We start from the raw sequence: 15,595 nt of genomic DNA, 5'->3' as shown, positions 1-15,595 counted from the left end.
TTTCATAGCTCTTGGCTAATCTTTTAGTTTTAGATTCTCAAGATTTTATTTTTCGTAAGAGAGACACAAGAGCACAGAGTGGTGCTCAGCTGTGGCATGTGGTATGTTGGCGTCTGAACCCGGGGCCTCTGGGACCTCAGGCAGCAAGCGTGGTGGCCTCAGGTGACTCTCTGGTGTGCTTCTGGGTGAGATCTGTGGCTGGCAGACATGCGTGGGAGGAAGAGCCACCGCCAGAGCTGCTCCTGTAACAAGCTGCTCAATGAAAACAAGTCCTGGAAACGCAGCTCATATAGACATACTGAAATGCTTGGCTTTATTTGATAGGATAGGAAGAAACTGAGAGGGAAAGAGGCTGGAGAAGGAGAGAGACTAAGGCATTTCAGACTACTTCTTGGAAGGCTCTGCCCTCTGAGTAGACCATTAAAATCCACGTTGCCTTTAGTCACTGCAGGTTAAGGTATTTCTCCCTTCTCTGTACAACAGCTCCACTCTAATCTACATGTTCTGTTTGCTTACTCATTCATCTACTTTCCTGCATGATAAGTCAACATTTCCTCAGTAAAGTGACATTGTTGTTGGAAAACAAGTAAATGATCTATATTTAGATTTCAAATACTTTTAGAAAGGATTATGTCTTTTTAAAAATTTTTCAAATTCTATTTATTTTCCCTTTTGTTGCCCTTTATATTGTTGTTATAGTTATTATCATTGTTGTTATTGATGTCATCGTCATTGGATAGGACAGAGAGAAATGGACAGAGGAGGGGAAGACAGAGAGGGGGAGAGAAAGACAGACACCTGCAGACCTGCTTCACCGCCCGTGAAGCGACTCCCCTGCAGGTGGGGAGCCGGGGGCTCTAACCAGGATCCTTACGCTTTGCGCCACGTGTGCTTAACCCGCTGTGCTACCACCTGTCTCCCAGGATTATGCCTTTTTAATCTCATTTCATTCCTCTATATGTCTTATATATAAAATGAAGTCAATAAAAACCTGTGGGGAAAAAAATGAGAGACAGAGACACCTGCACCACTGCTTTGCCACTCATGAAGATTCCCCCTGCAGGTGAAGGCTGGGTGCTTGAACCCAGGTCCTTGTGCATGGTGACACATGCACTTAAGCCGGTGTGCTATCACCCAGTTCCATAACTGGCGTTTCAAACAGGCCATTAAGGAGTGAGAGCCTCATAAGTGAGTGAGATCAGGATTTCAGCAAAGCCTCTGTGTATCCGGCCTGTGACTGGGGCGGCTTCTGGGTCAATGGCCCTGGCACCCCGGCAGCCTCTGGTGTCAGGTGCGTCTGGTACTTGCGCCCTTGGCGCTGCACTTTCTCCACCTGCATAAGCAGCTTGGGTGCCAGTGGGGTTCCCATGGCGCCTGCCCTGAGGACTTGGAACTGGTGCCTCCTGGCTACTGAGTGAGGACTGACAGAGGGAGGAGGGATGGGCTGAGTGGGGCCTCAGCTGGTGGAAGCTGGGCCCACTGTCCACCACACGCCATCTGGGGGTGGGACTCCCAGGCAGCCTGCAGTCCCTGAGCAGCTGCCACCCTCACTCTGATGCTCCTTCACACCACCCTGCCCTGGGATTAATTTTTTGATCTTTGATTTTTTTAAAATAAGCCCCAAAGTCTCACACATGCTACCACAAAGTATTGACGTTTTACGTGAGAGAGACACCCTACAGCACTGCTCAGCTGTCCATGAAGCGCCCCTGCCCCACCACGGGCTGCCCCGGCACTCCCATGATGCAGGGTCTGCCCACATCCTCACACGTGTGGATGAGCTGCCCTGCCTCTTGTTTGCTCCTCTGGGAGGAGTGGGGAGTAAACATCAAGGTTTCACACTTATACGATTCTACCTTTTTTTTAAAACACTGTATTTACTGACAGAGACAGAGAGAAGTTAATAGGGAAGGAGAGCGAGAGAGACCTGCAGCCCTGTGAAGCTTCCCCTGCAGTGGGGAGCAGGGCTTGAACCTGGGTCCCTGCTCACTGTATGTGATGTGTGTGTTCCATCGGGTGTCCCCCTGCCCCCCCACTTTCAGAAAGAGGGACTGGGAAGGTAACAGTGGTGCTGTGACAGACTTTCACGTCGGAGGCTCCGAGGAGCAAACAAGAGGCTCCCTGTGGCAGGATGCAGTGCTGAGACAGAATGAAGGGGCTCCTGCCTGCAAATGCGTTGCCCCTCTGCTGTGACTACTATCAGGCTGCCACAGATCCTGATTCATGAGAGAAGAAGATCAAACTCAGGACCCCATACTCTAGAGTCTAGCCATTGCACCACCTTCCTGGCAGGATCACAGTCAAGGAGGTAGCTCAGCCATTAGAGTGCTGGCCTTGCATGTGGGAGGCGGAGACTCAGTTCCCCAGCACTGCGTATGCAGGAGCAGTATTGTGGTCTTACTCATTAAAGGAAATCATCATCGTCGTTATTTTGCCACTAGGGTTCCTACTAAGGCTCGGTACTGGCACAACGAATCTGCTGCTCCTGGTGGCCATTTTTTCCACTTTATTGGACAAGACAAAGAGAAAGCGAGAGGGGAGGGGAAACAGAGAGAGACAGAGACACCTGCAGACCTGCTTCTCTGCTCATGGAGCTTCCTCCTGCACGTGGGGAGTTGGGGTTTGAAACCGGTCCTTGTTCATGGTAATGTGAGCACTCAACCAGTTCACTGTGTAGCCAAAACTTTTTCTATATGTAATTTTTTATATTTATTTATTTTCCCTTTTGTTGCCTGTGTTGTTTTTATTGTCATTGTAGTTATTATTATTGTTATTGATGTCGTCGTCATTGGCTAGGACAGAGAGAAATGGAGAGAGGAGGGGAGCACAGAGAGGGGGAGACAAAGACAGACACCTGCAGACCTGCTTCACCGCCTGTGAAATGACTTCCCTGCAGGTGGGGAGCCGGGGGCTCGAACTGGGATCCATAACATGGGTCCTTGCGCTTCGCGCCACCTGCTCTTAACCCGCTGCGCTACAGCCCGACTCCCCAAAACTTGTTTTTAATGGGAGCAGGAACACCACCACTCAAGCCCACGCAGCACTGGCCAGGCCTCACGCAGGGTTCACACGCGCAGCCACTACTGCGGGGTCACCTCCCAGCTGCTCACTGGCCCCCGCCCCCATGTCTTTCCTGGGGACTCGGGATCACAGCACAGTTGTTGACAGCTGGGCCCAACTTCTCATGTCTCCACCACAAATACGACAAAACACTCTCACCCTCCACTTGGGCTCTTTCCACCCTCGTGCCCCACACCGCAGCTCCTCCCAGAGTCTTTTGCTTTGGCACAGGGTTGTTTATTTTTAAGGATTTTAACTAATAGGATGTAGAACAATTTTTGTGAGGGGGGGAGAGAGAGAGAGGGAGAAAGAGAAAGAAACCAGAGCACCCGTGTGGTTCATACTTTGGGGCTCAAGCCAGGAGCCTCAGGCACGCAAGGACGAGGCCGTGCCGCCGTTTCCCTCGCCTCCATTTGTCTGTAAATGTGAGTGTGAGATACCGCCACTCGGCAGCCTGCCCTGGGCATGTGTCTCACTTATTTGAAGAGAGGTGAGACGCCACAGTAACCTTCCCTCATCTGTGGTGCTCCCATGTGGTGCCGAGGGCTTCAGTTCAGATGTGCTCCCTGACTCGGCAATGAAAACGAGCAGGAGCGAGGCACTGAGCTTCCCCAGTGCTGTCAGGGCTGCAGGCGCCTCTCTCTCTTCATCTCTAGCTTCCCCTTCCCTCTCCGTTTCTGTCTCTATCCAGCAAATGAACAAATCAGTCAATCAGTAAGACACTGGGAAACTGAAAAGAAGTCATTTTATAGGAAAAGGAAACACGCACACGCACACATCCGGAGACTGGAGCGGGTGCTCCGGCCGCCACACGGGGCCTTGTGCAGGTTCTCGCCCCAGGGAAGGAACCCGGACTCCGCCGGCCCGCCACCGTGGCTCCCCCAGGCCAGCCACCGGCTCTCACCCCGCCCCTCTGTGTTGCAGATCGAGACCCACAAGCTGACCTTCCGGGAGAACGCCAAAGCCAAGACTGACCACGGGGCAGAGATCGTGTACAAGTCGCCGGTGGTGTCGGGAGACACATCGCCGAGGCACCTGAGCAACGTGTCCTCCACGGGCAGCGTCGACATGGCGGACTCGTCCCAGCTCGCCTCGCTGGCCGACGAGGTGTCTGCCTCCCTGGCCAAGCAGGGTTTGTGATCAGGCCCCGGGCGGTCAGTGACCGAGGAGAGAGGAGAGAGAGAGAGTGTGGGAAAAACAGCGTACCGCCCCTGCCCTTTGCCCCCGCCCTCCCCCAGCTGCTCCTCAGTCTGGCCTTAGTCACAGGAACTAAGAGCAAATCTCATCTTCCAAATTGACGGGCAGGATAAGCAGAATAAAATATTTTTAACCAAATACTTGCAAAGACGGCCACCCTCGACACTTCTATGGGCAAATTACCTTGGATGCTCCCCCTCCACCCCCCAGTAGAAGAGGGAGACGGAGAGGCTCTGAAAACTACTCCTGGGGAATTTCTAGGGACTTGGGCTACCCTTCCTCTGGCCCCGTCTGAGTGAGTGACACGGAGGCAGCAGCAGCCACGAGGGCTGTGGACCCACGGTGTGTCGTGGAGCCCAGGCAGAGGGCGACCTATGTGCCGGGAGGCCCGGGAGGAAGCCCGGAGAGGCTGAGTCTGGGTGGGCGGGGGGTGGGCTGTGCGCTGAGAGGACACGCTGCGCCTTGCCTGTGAGGGGCCGCTGCCACCACCCACAGCAAAGGACCATGGTCTTCGGTGGCCTGGGCTGGGCTGCGGGGCAGGGGCCTTGCACTGGGGGCAGCCTGAGCAGAGGGCCTCTGGGAGCTTGTCAGGAAGGTGGCACCTGCGACCTGCACCCAGACGACTGACCTTGGCGTCCCCAGACCGGCTTCTTCCTCCCTCCTGAAGAGCCAGCGGGTGCTGACCCTCCGCCCAAGAAGCCCTGCTGCGCGGAGCTCCGCCCCACAGCTCTGGGACTTCAGGGCTCACCATCTCTTTGTAAGGACCTTGCCTCTTGGGGGACGTCCCTGCTGCCAGGCCTGGGCCTCTGGCACCTCTGGATGGATGGGAGGGGTCTGGGAGGTGGTCCGGAGCCCTCGTCCCTTCCTCTGCCAGTGCGTACCCGCCCTGCCGTGTGTGTTGTGGGGCCGGTCACTGCCCGTGTCCTTCCTCACGTCACCCTGTTCTAGTACTCGGCCTCGGCACGCCCTTCTCAGCAACGAGTACCAAGCGTCTGGGGTGAGGGGTAGTCAGGGGCGGCCATGTCTGGCACAAGAGGTGTGTCCTCAGTCTGTCTGGGACACTTGTGTGACCCTGATGACCTGGCAGTGCCCTGCCCATTACGGAAGATGAGTTGCAACGGGGACCCAGCGGTTCTGCCTTGCTGGCTTGAACCTCTTCCTTTCAGAACCCCCCCCACACACACCCCTCCGCCCTCACACTGGCAGTAAGCTGGGTGTCCTGCTTGGCTGGAGGCGACACCCAGACAGGTAGGGTGCCTGGAGCAGGACCTCGCCCCCTCTGTGCCTACTTTCACCCCAGCTTGTGACTGCCAGCCTCAGAGCCCCGCTGCAGCTCAAACCCGTGTCTATAGTCAGCCCTCCACACCCACAGAGGAACAAGCCCCTTCAGGAGCGGCCTGCCCCCCACTCCCCCATCCCAGCAGAAGCAGCTTCCTGTCCTGCTGGAGCAGCTGAACATATACATAGATGTCACCCTTCCCCTCTCTGCCCACCCTGTCATGTTGTAGTTGGAGTCACCCGCTTATGCTGGGTGTCACAAGAGTGACTATGATAGTGAAAAGAAAAAGAAAAAAGAAAAAAAAAAAAAAAGAATGCATGTATCTTGGAATGCTTGTAAAGAGGTTTCTAACCCACCCTTCTGGGGGCAGGGGGTGCGAGATGTCTCTCACCCCCACTGGGATGGGCCTCTCCTGGCACCCAGAGGCCAGGCTGACATCCCAGAACCCTCAGCAAGGCTGACGCACAGCACTGAGGCTGTGGTGCCCCTCCCTAGCTTCAGGGTTTCATTTTGGGGCTGCAGAGTGGGGAGTCTCGTGGCTGTCAGTGGCCACTCTCTGGTGGCAGCCTGGCGAGGCCCTCTGGTGGCCCTGAGTCTGAAAACCCCCTGCAGTGAGACAGAGGAAGCCAGTGCCAGCCGGGGAGGAGTGTCGCCCTGAGCTCTGAGCTCTGAGCCTCCAGGCACCCTCCCCCAAGCATCCTTCAGGCACGGAGGCCCACCCTGCCCACCAGGGACTCTGAGCAGCTGAGCGGGAGACAGCGTTCCCACGGCCCCCCTCAGACCTTGAGCAGGGAGAGGGGAGCTGGCTCTGTGGCAGCACAGCGCCTGGGTGTAGCCGGAAGGACCCTGCGGGGACCCTGCGGGGCTGGGTGGTGGGAGCCCAGGGCCTCCTCCCAGGCCCAAGGGGCTGGAGGCTTTGTTTGCAGCCAAAGCTTCCTGTACAAGGAATCATCTTTCCAGAACCCCAGTTCCCAGAACTTTCCACTGTCCTGGGTCCCAGCCATTCCTGAGTTCCGAGGGGGTGGAGGGGGGGGGGCATTTTGAAAGATCTCATAGCTGTCACTCGACCCTCACTGCCGCCTCTGGTTTTGCCAGCATTTCTTGGCCGCTGCGGTGTCCTTGCCCTTCATGCAGGTTGCTCAGCTCGTGCCAAGGCCCCTCAAGGGCTCTGGAGTCTCCCTGTGACTGGGCCAGCGCTGGCCTGAGACAGACTGTAACTCTAGGCAGTGCCCCCCGGGCTGGGGACTTGTAAGGTTCCCCCACGTCCAGTGTCCCTCGGGTGGCACCTTGGAGCTCCCCGCTTACCTTGTCGACGGCCCCGCTGGAGCATTGAGACTGTGTCCCGTCTCGGGTATGTGTTCCACAGGACAGGCAGGGACTGGAAGAACCTGTAAGCTAGTGGCCATGGGCCAAGGGCAGCCTGGAGCACAGCAGTTAAGCTGCCCTGTAGCCTTTTCCTTGGGGACTTGAGCCCTTGCCTTCTCAGTGCCACTTCCCCAAGTGCAGCAGATGGGCAGCAAGTGCCCATGTCCTTCTAGCCAGGTGCAGGCATGGCACCAGGGGCCTGGATGGTCGCTGTGGCTTGTTGCTTCTTCAGGACCCCCAGTCCCAAGCACACGGCCCACAGACCCTGGTGTCCTTCTGTCACTGCCACCTGCCACCTTTCCTACTGGCTTCAGACATGCAGCCCAGACCTCTAGCAGCTGCCAAGACTTTGCCCTGTACCTCCCTTCATCTTTGTCCCCAAGTCAAGCCAGGAGGCGAATAATCAGCTGTCCTCTAGAGATCTGTGACTCCAAGACTTCTGACTTCTCTTCAACTTCAAAAAGGTCACCCTGGGTACCGACTCAGCCTCACCTCCTGATGGGCTTGGCCCTGTCTCTGAATTTGCAAGTTCCATGACTTATTTGGTGAATTGAGGGTGGGGAGGGAGGGACATGAAACCAACCACCTTAGCTTAGCTTCCTGTCTGTGAATGTTCATGATGTACTGTGTGTTTTAACAGATGATTACACTGACTGTTGCTCTAAGTGAATTTGGAAATAAAGTTAATACTGGTTAAGTAAAGTCTCCGCTCATGGATTCAAAGGACAAGAAAATGATACAAAACATGTATTTTAAGAAAACCTGTGGGGTGGGGGGTGGGGGGTCGGGTGGCAGCGCTGCGGGTTAAACGCAGGTGGCGTAAAGCGCAAGAACCGGAGTAAGGATCCTGGTTCAAGTCTCCGGCTCCCCACCTGCAGGGGAGTCGCTTCACAGGCGGTGAAGCAGGTCTGCAGGTGTCTGTCTTTCTCTCCCCCTCTCTGTCTTCCCCTCCTCTCTCCATTTCTCTCTGTCCTATCCAACAACGAACAACATCAACAGCAATAATAACCACAACAAGGCTACAACAAGGGCAACAAAAGGGGGAAAAATGGCCTCCAGGAGCGGTGGGTTCATGGTGCAGGCACTGAGCCCCAGCAATAACCCTGGAGGCCAAATGAAAAGAAAAAAGAAAAAAGAAAAGAAAACCTAGAGGGTTGGGCGTTAGCGCAGCGGGTTGAGCGCCCATGATGCAAAGCGCAAGGACCGGCGAAAGGGTCCGGGTTCGAGCCCCTGGCTCCCCACCTGCAGGGGAGGTTGCTTCCTGAGCGGTGAAGCAGGTCTGCAGGTGTCTGTCTCTCTCTCTCCCCCTCTCTGCCGCCCCTCCTCTCTCCATTTCTCTCTGTCCTATCCAACGACGACGACGACAAGGGTTACAACAAGGGCAACAAAGTCGGGGGTGGGGGTGGGGGGAGTGGCCTCCAGGAGCAGTGGAGGCACTAAGCCCCAGCAATAACCCTGGAGGCAAAGAAAAAAGAAAAAAGAAAACCTAGTTCATGAGACACGTGGGCTGCCAAATGCAGACACCCCCTGGAAGGAAGCAAGCACTATGCTGGGAGGGGGGTGTGCTGTGTGTGACTATGCCCAGCTACCCACAACCAACAACATGGAATCTGGAATTCAGGATTCACCAGCTCTCTGGGGCTCTGGAGCTGAAAGCAGTTCTGAGACTCTAATTCTGGCACTGGCCAGCTGTCCTGGTTTAACACAAAGGGTGGTTCCCACATGACTGTGCTCCAGGAGCTGCTGTGACCCTGCCGATGCACCGAACCCCGAGAAGGCGGGTGCGTTTCAGGAAGTCAAGTGAAGGCAGCAGGCACATCAGCCGGACAAAGGCTCAGACCCTCCCAGGCTCCCAGAGGTGCCTTCCCCTCTCTGCAGTTATTAAAGGGGAGACTGTCTGCTAAGTCACAGTGCAGGGATGCTGGAGCCCCAGCTGTGTCACCAAGGCAAACGACAAACATCGTGCTATCTAACGCTGTTCCTTATGATCAGATGCAGGTGTTAACACAGAAATGCAGTTACCGGTTTCTACACAAAACTCAGCTTTGCCTGGTGGTGCTTTAACCATTACGGGCAGACATTTACATAGAGCTGATCATAGCTGCCACTACAAATGCAGCCAACAGTATACAGTCTTAACAGAACCAGGGCCCTCACACTTCCCTATCCATCCATCGTCTCCTCCGAAGACAGGTAGGTTCCTCAGATGAAGCAGGTGGGACCATGTTGGGCTCCATGTGGAGCACAATTCTCCCCAAGCCCAACCTAGCCGAGGCTCTCGGTGGAATGTGAAAGAGCAATTACGGGTATAAAATGCAACCAACCGCTGGCCTCACTACGCTAAAGACAGTCACAGTAGGTGATGAATCAATGACTTTCACTTGAGAAGAAAAAGCTGATCCTCACAGAACCTGCCGCCTGCCTACCCCATGTGGAACAGCACGGCCTCCCCGCCAGCATGGCCCCAAGGCCGTGCTCTAGCCGCACCCACATCAAGAAAGGTCTGGCACACGATGCTCTGTAACTTTTTTTTTATTTTTTTCAATTTTTCCTTCCTTTTTTTTAAGCACAGGTCTGTGCTTTGCGAACAGAATCAAGACATAAACAAAGATCAGCTTCTCTGAAGAAAAGCATTTCTATAGAACAAAGACAGCTACGTGTTTCGCTGCCAATACACAGCTCAAAGCAGGAAAAGAAAATATTTACAAAATACAAGGATTTTTTTTCATTTTTGTTTTTTTTACAATGCTAAAAGGGTTATTCAGAATTTTCAACCTTATAAATAGAAGAAGCACTTTATGCATAGGGATATGGTGCAGTATTGTTTTTAAAAGTAACAATGACAAACCCTTTAACTTGCAAACAGAATCAAAAAAAATACTAATGTTGAAAATTGTGGGAGGAAAAAAAAAAACCATTAAGCAGTTTCTCTACTAGTTTAATATGATTACAAAATGGCCCAAAAAAAAAAAAAAAGTCCTTGCCACTCCCCCTTTTTGGTGATGTCATCATCCATGAGACAGGCACAAGGTTAACCGGGGAGGTACGGGGGTGGGAACCACAGCTAGGACCAGGCAATGTCTGAGAGGAAGGGCCTGACTGATAGACGTGGGACTGAATGGAAGGAAACACTTCAGTGAACAGAATGATACAGGGAGAGGTCGCTGCTCATTCCAAGTCCTAGTCTCAGGGGGTGGGGACAGGGAGGGCAGCCCCAACCCCACCAGCAGAGCAGAGGAAGGTGAGCCCGAGCCAAGCAGAAGGATGGGGGGAGTGTGCGTGTGTGCGTGTGTGCGTGTGTGTACGCGCGCGCGCGCGTGGGGCCTATGGATGACATGGGGCGCACACAAGGGCAGGGTGGGGACCTGAGCAGCTGCAGCCAGGCCACTGCAGTCAGGAGTCAAAACAGATGCCAGATGCAGAGGATACCCAGAGTAGGTCTCCCAAATCGGGATGGGGGAGGGGGAGTTCTGGCAGTTGCAAGCTGGGTGAGAACAGCTGACAGTTGAGTCAAGAGGTTCGGGGGACAATGCTCAGCAAGTGTGACCAAAGGAGGCACAGGGCAGGGAGCCATAAGCAGGCCACAGGGGTGTGTGTGTGTGTGTGTGTGTGTGTGTGTGTGTGTGTGTGTGTGTGTGTTTGGGGGGGGGGGGGGAGTGGCGCACTCAGAGCACGTCTCTGCCACCCTAAGATGGCAACGCTGACCTAGCTTTCCTCTCTCTTTGCCCTTGTGGCTTCCCACCTGCCCACAGGGCCCGGGGGCGGGGGGTGGTCTTCTACACAGGCAGGTCTAGTGATTCAACAGGACAGAGGATGTGCCATGACTAGGCTACCAGGTCTGACCCTGAGCCTGTTTGCCGACTGGAGGAAGTGCTCAGGTGGGTGACAAAAACCATGGAGACAAAAAAATCAAAATGGGGGGAAAATAGAGTCTAAATTCCTTAAATTCACTAAAAACTGTGAAAATTTCCGGCATATGATGTTTGAATATCAAACGCAGAGATTTCTGAAGCTTTTATGCCAGTAGTTAGTCTGTTTAGATTCTCAGATCTGCTCATCTGTGAGCTGGACGCGGAGCTGCGACCATCGTCAGATGTCGACTCTTGGGAGGTACGGAAGGCGAGGCGGGTGCCCCCTCTCCCTCCCGGCCAGTCTTGCTGCCCGAGGTGCGTCGAGTGCAGCGGGCTGCCCGTTCCTGCGCATCCAGTGGGTCTTCACACTCTGCCTGAGGGCTGTAGGCCAGAGGGAAAGTCCGCCGTTCCCAGGGCTGCACAGACTGTGGGCAGACAAGCCGTGTCAGGAGCACTCTCTACAGTGGCCGACCCACGGCCACTTCAGGTCCACCCCAAGTGCAGCTCTGCCCCTTCGGAACACGGGGGGCTTAGAGACCAAATTCCCACCCTCAGCCACTGGCCCCGGGGCGGCAGTGCTCCTCACCTGCTCGTCCAGCCCCAGCTCTGGTGTGGAGCACCGCGTGTCCTCGCTGCTTAGGTGCCTCAGAGCGTCCCGAGCCACGGGGGTGAGGGGGGCCGAGTGCAGTTCTGGGCTGATGGGGCTCCTAGGGGACTGCCCGTGGGAGAGATCCGACAGAGAGTGGCTGCTGCAGACGTCGGGAGAGGCGGGCTGCGGAGTGGAGGGGTTGGCACTGCCCAGCTGGGGGGTGGTCCGGCCGTCTGATGACCTGTAAGACCTGGACAGCAAGGAGCATAGCGCCGAGTTCTGAGCAAGTTTACTGGAAAGGAGCACCCTCCTGGGGAGTGAGGAGACCGCCACCATCACTCTTCTCATGATGACCTGTGCGAGCCTGCCATAGCCGGGCAGCTGGCTCAGCAGGGAGGGCACTCTGCACACAGGTGGGCTCAAGACGGATTGCTGGTTCCACATACAACCAAGCAGTGCTCTCATTAAAAACAACTAATTTCAGGGGCCAGGCGGTGGTCACGCACCTGGCTGAGTGCACATTTCACAGTGCACAAGGACCAGGGTTCAAGCGCCGGGTCCCCACCTGCAGGGGGAAAGCTTAGTGGTGAAGCAGTGCTGCAAGTGTCTCTCTGTCTCCATCTCCCCCTCAATTTCTGTCTCTAGGCAATAATTAAAAAAAAAAATTAAAAAACAATAATTTTAACTTGAACCCCACTTCCAATGATCTACCATAAAGAAAAAAAAAATTTAAGTTGGTGCTAAAGAATAAACTCAGGGGCTTTTTTTTTTTTTAACAGATTTTTAAAAATATTTACTTATTTTTCCTTTTGTTATCCTTGTCGTATTGTTGTTGTGGTTACTATTATTATTGATGTCACTGTTGTTGGACAGGACAGAGAGAAATGGAGAGAGGAGGGAAGACAGAGAGGGAGAGAAAGACAGACACCTGCAGACCTGCTTCACCGCCTGTGAAGCGACTCCCCTGCAAGTGGGGAGCCGGGGGCTCGAACCGGGATCCTTACACCAGTCCTTGCGCTTCATGCCACCTGTGCTTAACCTTAACCCTCTGCGCTACCACCCGACATCCCTGGCCTCCGTTTTCTCCATCAATTCACAAAGTAGGAGAAAGAAATGAAGGAAGAAGGTGTGTGTGTGTGTGGGGGGGGGACATCCCACAACAGTATTGCTCCATCTATTCAGTTTCTGCCTGTGGTGTCGAGGCCATGAAGACAGACAGTAAGTGCATCTCTCCTCGGGTGAGTCATCTCTGCCCAACCCACCCAAGCCCAGACTGAGAAGGAAGGAGGTAAAGCAAGCCACAGATGAACAATACCTGGGGATAATCAGTAATTCATGAACAGTGCCTAATCAATGGCAGGGAGAAGAATATCAGCGTAGACTTTGAAAACTGATAAAAACAAAGGGCAGAGTGGCCAGGCGGTGGCGCACCTGATGGAGCGCACATGTCACAGGGCACAAGAACCCGGGCTACTGCAGGGGGAAGGCTTCCCAAGTGGTGGAGCAGGGCTTCAGGTATCTCCTCTACCCTCTAAATCTGTCTCTATCTAATAAATAAAATATTTCAAAAAGGGTGCATGGGGCTGGAAGACAGCTCACGGGGTGGAACAGACTCTACTGTGTGTGGAGACCTGGATTAGAGCCCCATGCCTACCTCGTAACAGCACAAGCAGCACTGCGGTGTCTTTCCTCATCTGTCACCCTCCATGAAGAGGGGGAAGAGGGGCAGGAGGGCAGCTGGAAACCCACTACTCAGCAGGCCTAGCATCTGACTATTCACACCCTTAGTTCCAACAAGTGCCAAGGAGCTTCTGCACTACTGGCCAGGCCAGTGGATAGTGAGAAAAGCAATAGCAGTCGAGGGTCTCAACTCCCTGCCACCCCCGTCCCGGGCCCTTTCTTCACCTGCTGCCACGCCGCTGGGGCGGCACACTTGTGGTCCACAGCCACCGAGCCCTCTCCATCTCTTCACACTTGGCGTGTAGGGCGGCGAAGGCTGCATCCGAGAGGTCCTCGATCTGTAACAGAAGCACGTGACTGACTCTTTCCTTCAGGAAGTAAACTGAAATGTGGGTGGCGGGTGGGTCACTTCTAGAACCTACCCTACCCACACTAGACTGGCACTCGATACTCAAAACTGGACAGAGGGGATGGGGAGGGTGGGTGTGTGTGTGTGTGTGTGTGTGTGTGTGTGTGTGTGTGTGTGTGTGTGTGTGTCTTGAAGAGGCAAGACTGAGCCATTACCTCCTCGTTTTCCTCATCAGGACTCCCCTTCATGGACTGAAGATCAACCTCCCTCCAGCTGCAAAACCAAGAAAGGAGCCGTCACAAGATGGCAAGCAGGCAGGTACCCGCAGGAACACATCTGGAGTTTGACACCACTCTGTGCAGGCAGGCCTCACTGGAGGCCCACACTCCACACCCACAGGGTACGCAGTGCAAGCAAAGGAAACTGCCAAGAAGGTACCTCCACGCCTTCTGCTGTGTGTGCAGATGCACCACCAAGCACTTCCCAGCCTACTGTGCCACTGACAACAAAGTCAGTATTTTAAAGCCAGAGCCCAGCAACACGCCTAAAGGCCAGAAATGGTCAGCGGCCCGTGATCTGGTTGGTTTGTCCACGAGATGCAGAAGTATCACCATCTCTTAGCAGGCGCAGCGCCCGAGCCCAGACCCACACCCCAGTGAGAAGTGGGAAAGGGGCAGAAGAGGCAGCACGGGCCGAGGAGCCCGCAGTCTGAAGCCACTACCTGGGCGTGAGGATTTCCTTGTACTGCAGCTTCTCCACACGCGTTGTTGCAGCAACAGACATTGGGATGACAATGTTGTTGATGTCAAACGAGCTCTCGCCCCTTCTCCTCCTCACTGGCTGCTGCAAGACAAAGGCAGGTTTAAGGGAGCTGCAATGCTTGACCAGCCACTAGAGACTCAGAACGTGATCACCACCATGCAGGAGTCTGGGCCCTTGACTCATGGCAGGCAACACTTGCCCTTAGGAGATGGTCTCCCGTAGTGAAGTCCTCAGAAAAATCAGGTGGTCCTGAGAACTTTCTTTTAAATCAGAGCTCAGCTCTGGCTTATGGTGGTGGTGGGGGGAATTGAACCTGGGACGTTGGAGCCTCAGACATGAGTCTCTTTGCATAACCACTATGCTATCTACCCCTGGCCCCTTTTTTTTTTTTTTTTTTTTTAATTCCATAGGACAGAGAGAAATTGAGAGGGGAGGGAGGGAGCAAGAAGGAAAGAGGGAAGGAAGGAGAAAGGGAGAGACAGACATCTGCTTTACTGGCTGGGAAGCATCCACACTGCAGGTGTGGAACAGGAGATCAAACCCAGGTCCTTGTGCATAGTACTATGTGCACTCTACCAGGTGCGTCACTGCCTGGCCCTGAGTGCTTTTCTTTCCTAAGCTTCAAGGCTACCTTCTTCCTCACTGGCTAACTCCTCAGCTGAGCACACGTCACCACCGTGGGCTCACGGACCTGGCTTCACACACTTGGCTCCCACCTGCATAGCTGGTGGGGCAGCGCTGCAGATGTCTCCTTACTTCTTGTCTCTATCAGAAAAGAGTAAAGGGGGTGCGTGCCTGCGGCAGGAAGTTGTGGAGTTACTGTGCAAGCACTGAATCCCAATAATAACGCTGGAGAGGGAGAGGGGGAGAAATAGTTTGTGTGCGCTGCCCCCCCGGTTATCGCTGGGGCTTGGTGCTGGCACAATGAATCCACTGCTCCCGGAGGCTATTTCCCCCCCCCCTTTTTTTTAATTGCATAGGACAGAGGAGAGGGGATGGGGGAGGAAAGAGAAAGATAAATACCTGCAGACTTGCTTCACCGCTTAAGAAGCTTCCCCCTGCAGGTGGGGAACGGGGGCTCAAGCCAGATCCATATGCAGGTCCTTTTACTATGTGTGCTTAATACTATGTGCCCTTAATACTAAATACTATGTGCACTTACTAGTATGTGCCCACCGCACAGCCCAAGAGATTTTTGTAGAGGGTCAGAGAGAGAACTCGGTGGGTCGGGTGTGTACCTTGCCACATGGGAAGCCCAGGTCTGAGCCCCAGACACCTCACAGGAAGTGCTACAGCATTGCAAGCTCTGCTCTAATGTCTCCCCGTCTTGTCTGAATACAGTTGGCCTGAGCGTGGTGAAGTCACACATACAGGACTTCCTGGCTGGTGGGGGGTTGGGGGGGAGGAACTGTACAGGGCGAGAATCCCAGGATGCTGATCCAGTCGATAATAGCTCTACTCCT

At 54.3% G+C, this 15,595-nt stretch overlaps 2 protein-coding genes across 3 annotated transcripts in view; one reads left to right on the top strand and one right to left on the bottom strand.

Annotated features, from left to right (window-relative positions):
- The window catches only part of LOC132536412 (microtubule-associated protein tau-like), a 32,372-nt gene extending 24,769 nt beyond the window's left edge, over positions 1–7,603 (top strand). The window contains exons 4-5 of one of the 2 annotated variants that reach the window (XM_060184223.1): positions 3,985–4,192; positions 4,327–7,603. In XM_060184223.1, coding sequence (XP_060040206.1) covers positions 3,985–4,192; positions 4,327–4,358 — 240 coding nt within the window. In that variant the 3' untranslated portion in view covers positions 4,359–7,603. Of the gene's footprint in view, positions 1–3,984 lie in introns of both variants that reach the window. The other variant, XM_060184224.1, reaches the window with a different exon arrangement.
- Positions 7,604–9,417: 1,814 nt separating this feature from the next.
- The window catches only part of KANSL1 (KAT8 regulatory NSL complex subunit 1), a 46,430-nt gene continuing 40,252 nt past the window's right edge, over positions 9,418–15,595 (bottom strand). The window contains exons 9-13 of the mRNA XM_060184222.1: positions 14,092–14,213; positions 13,586–13,643; positions 13,247–13,359; positions 11,339–11,591; positions 9,418–11,177 (exon numbers count right to left, since the gene is read on the bottom strand). Of these exons, the coding sequence (XP_060040205.1) occupies positions 10,956–11,177; positions 11,339–11,591; positions 13,247–13,359; positions 13,586–13,643; positions 14,092–14,213 (768 nt within the window). The 3' untranslated portion in view covers positions 9,418–10,955. The remainder of the gene's footprint in view (positions 11,178–11,338; positions 11,592–13,246; positions 13,360–13,585; positions 13,644–14,091; positions 14,214–15,595) is intronic.

Source organism: Erinaceus europaeus, unplaced genomic scaffold (genome assembly GCF_950295315.1).
Source record: "Erinaceus europaeus unplaced genomic scaffold, mEriEur2.1 scaffold_407, whole genome shotgun sequence".
NCBI classification, from domain to species: domain Eukaryota; kingdom Metazoa; phylum Chordata; class Mammalia; order Eulipotyphla; family Erinaceidae; genus Erinaceus; species Erinaceus europaeus.
This window is presented reverse-complemented; position numbering and strand designations above follow the sequence as displayed.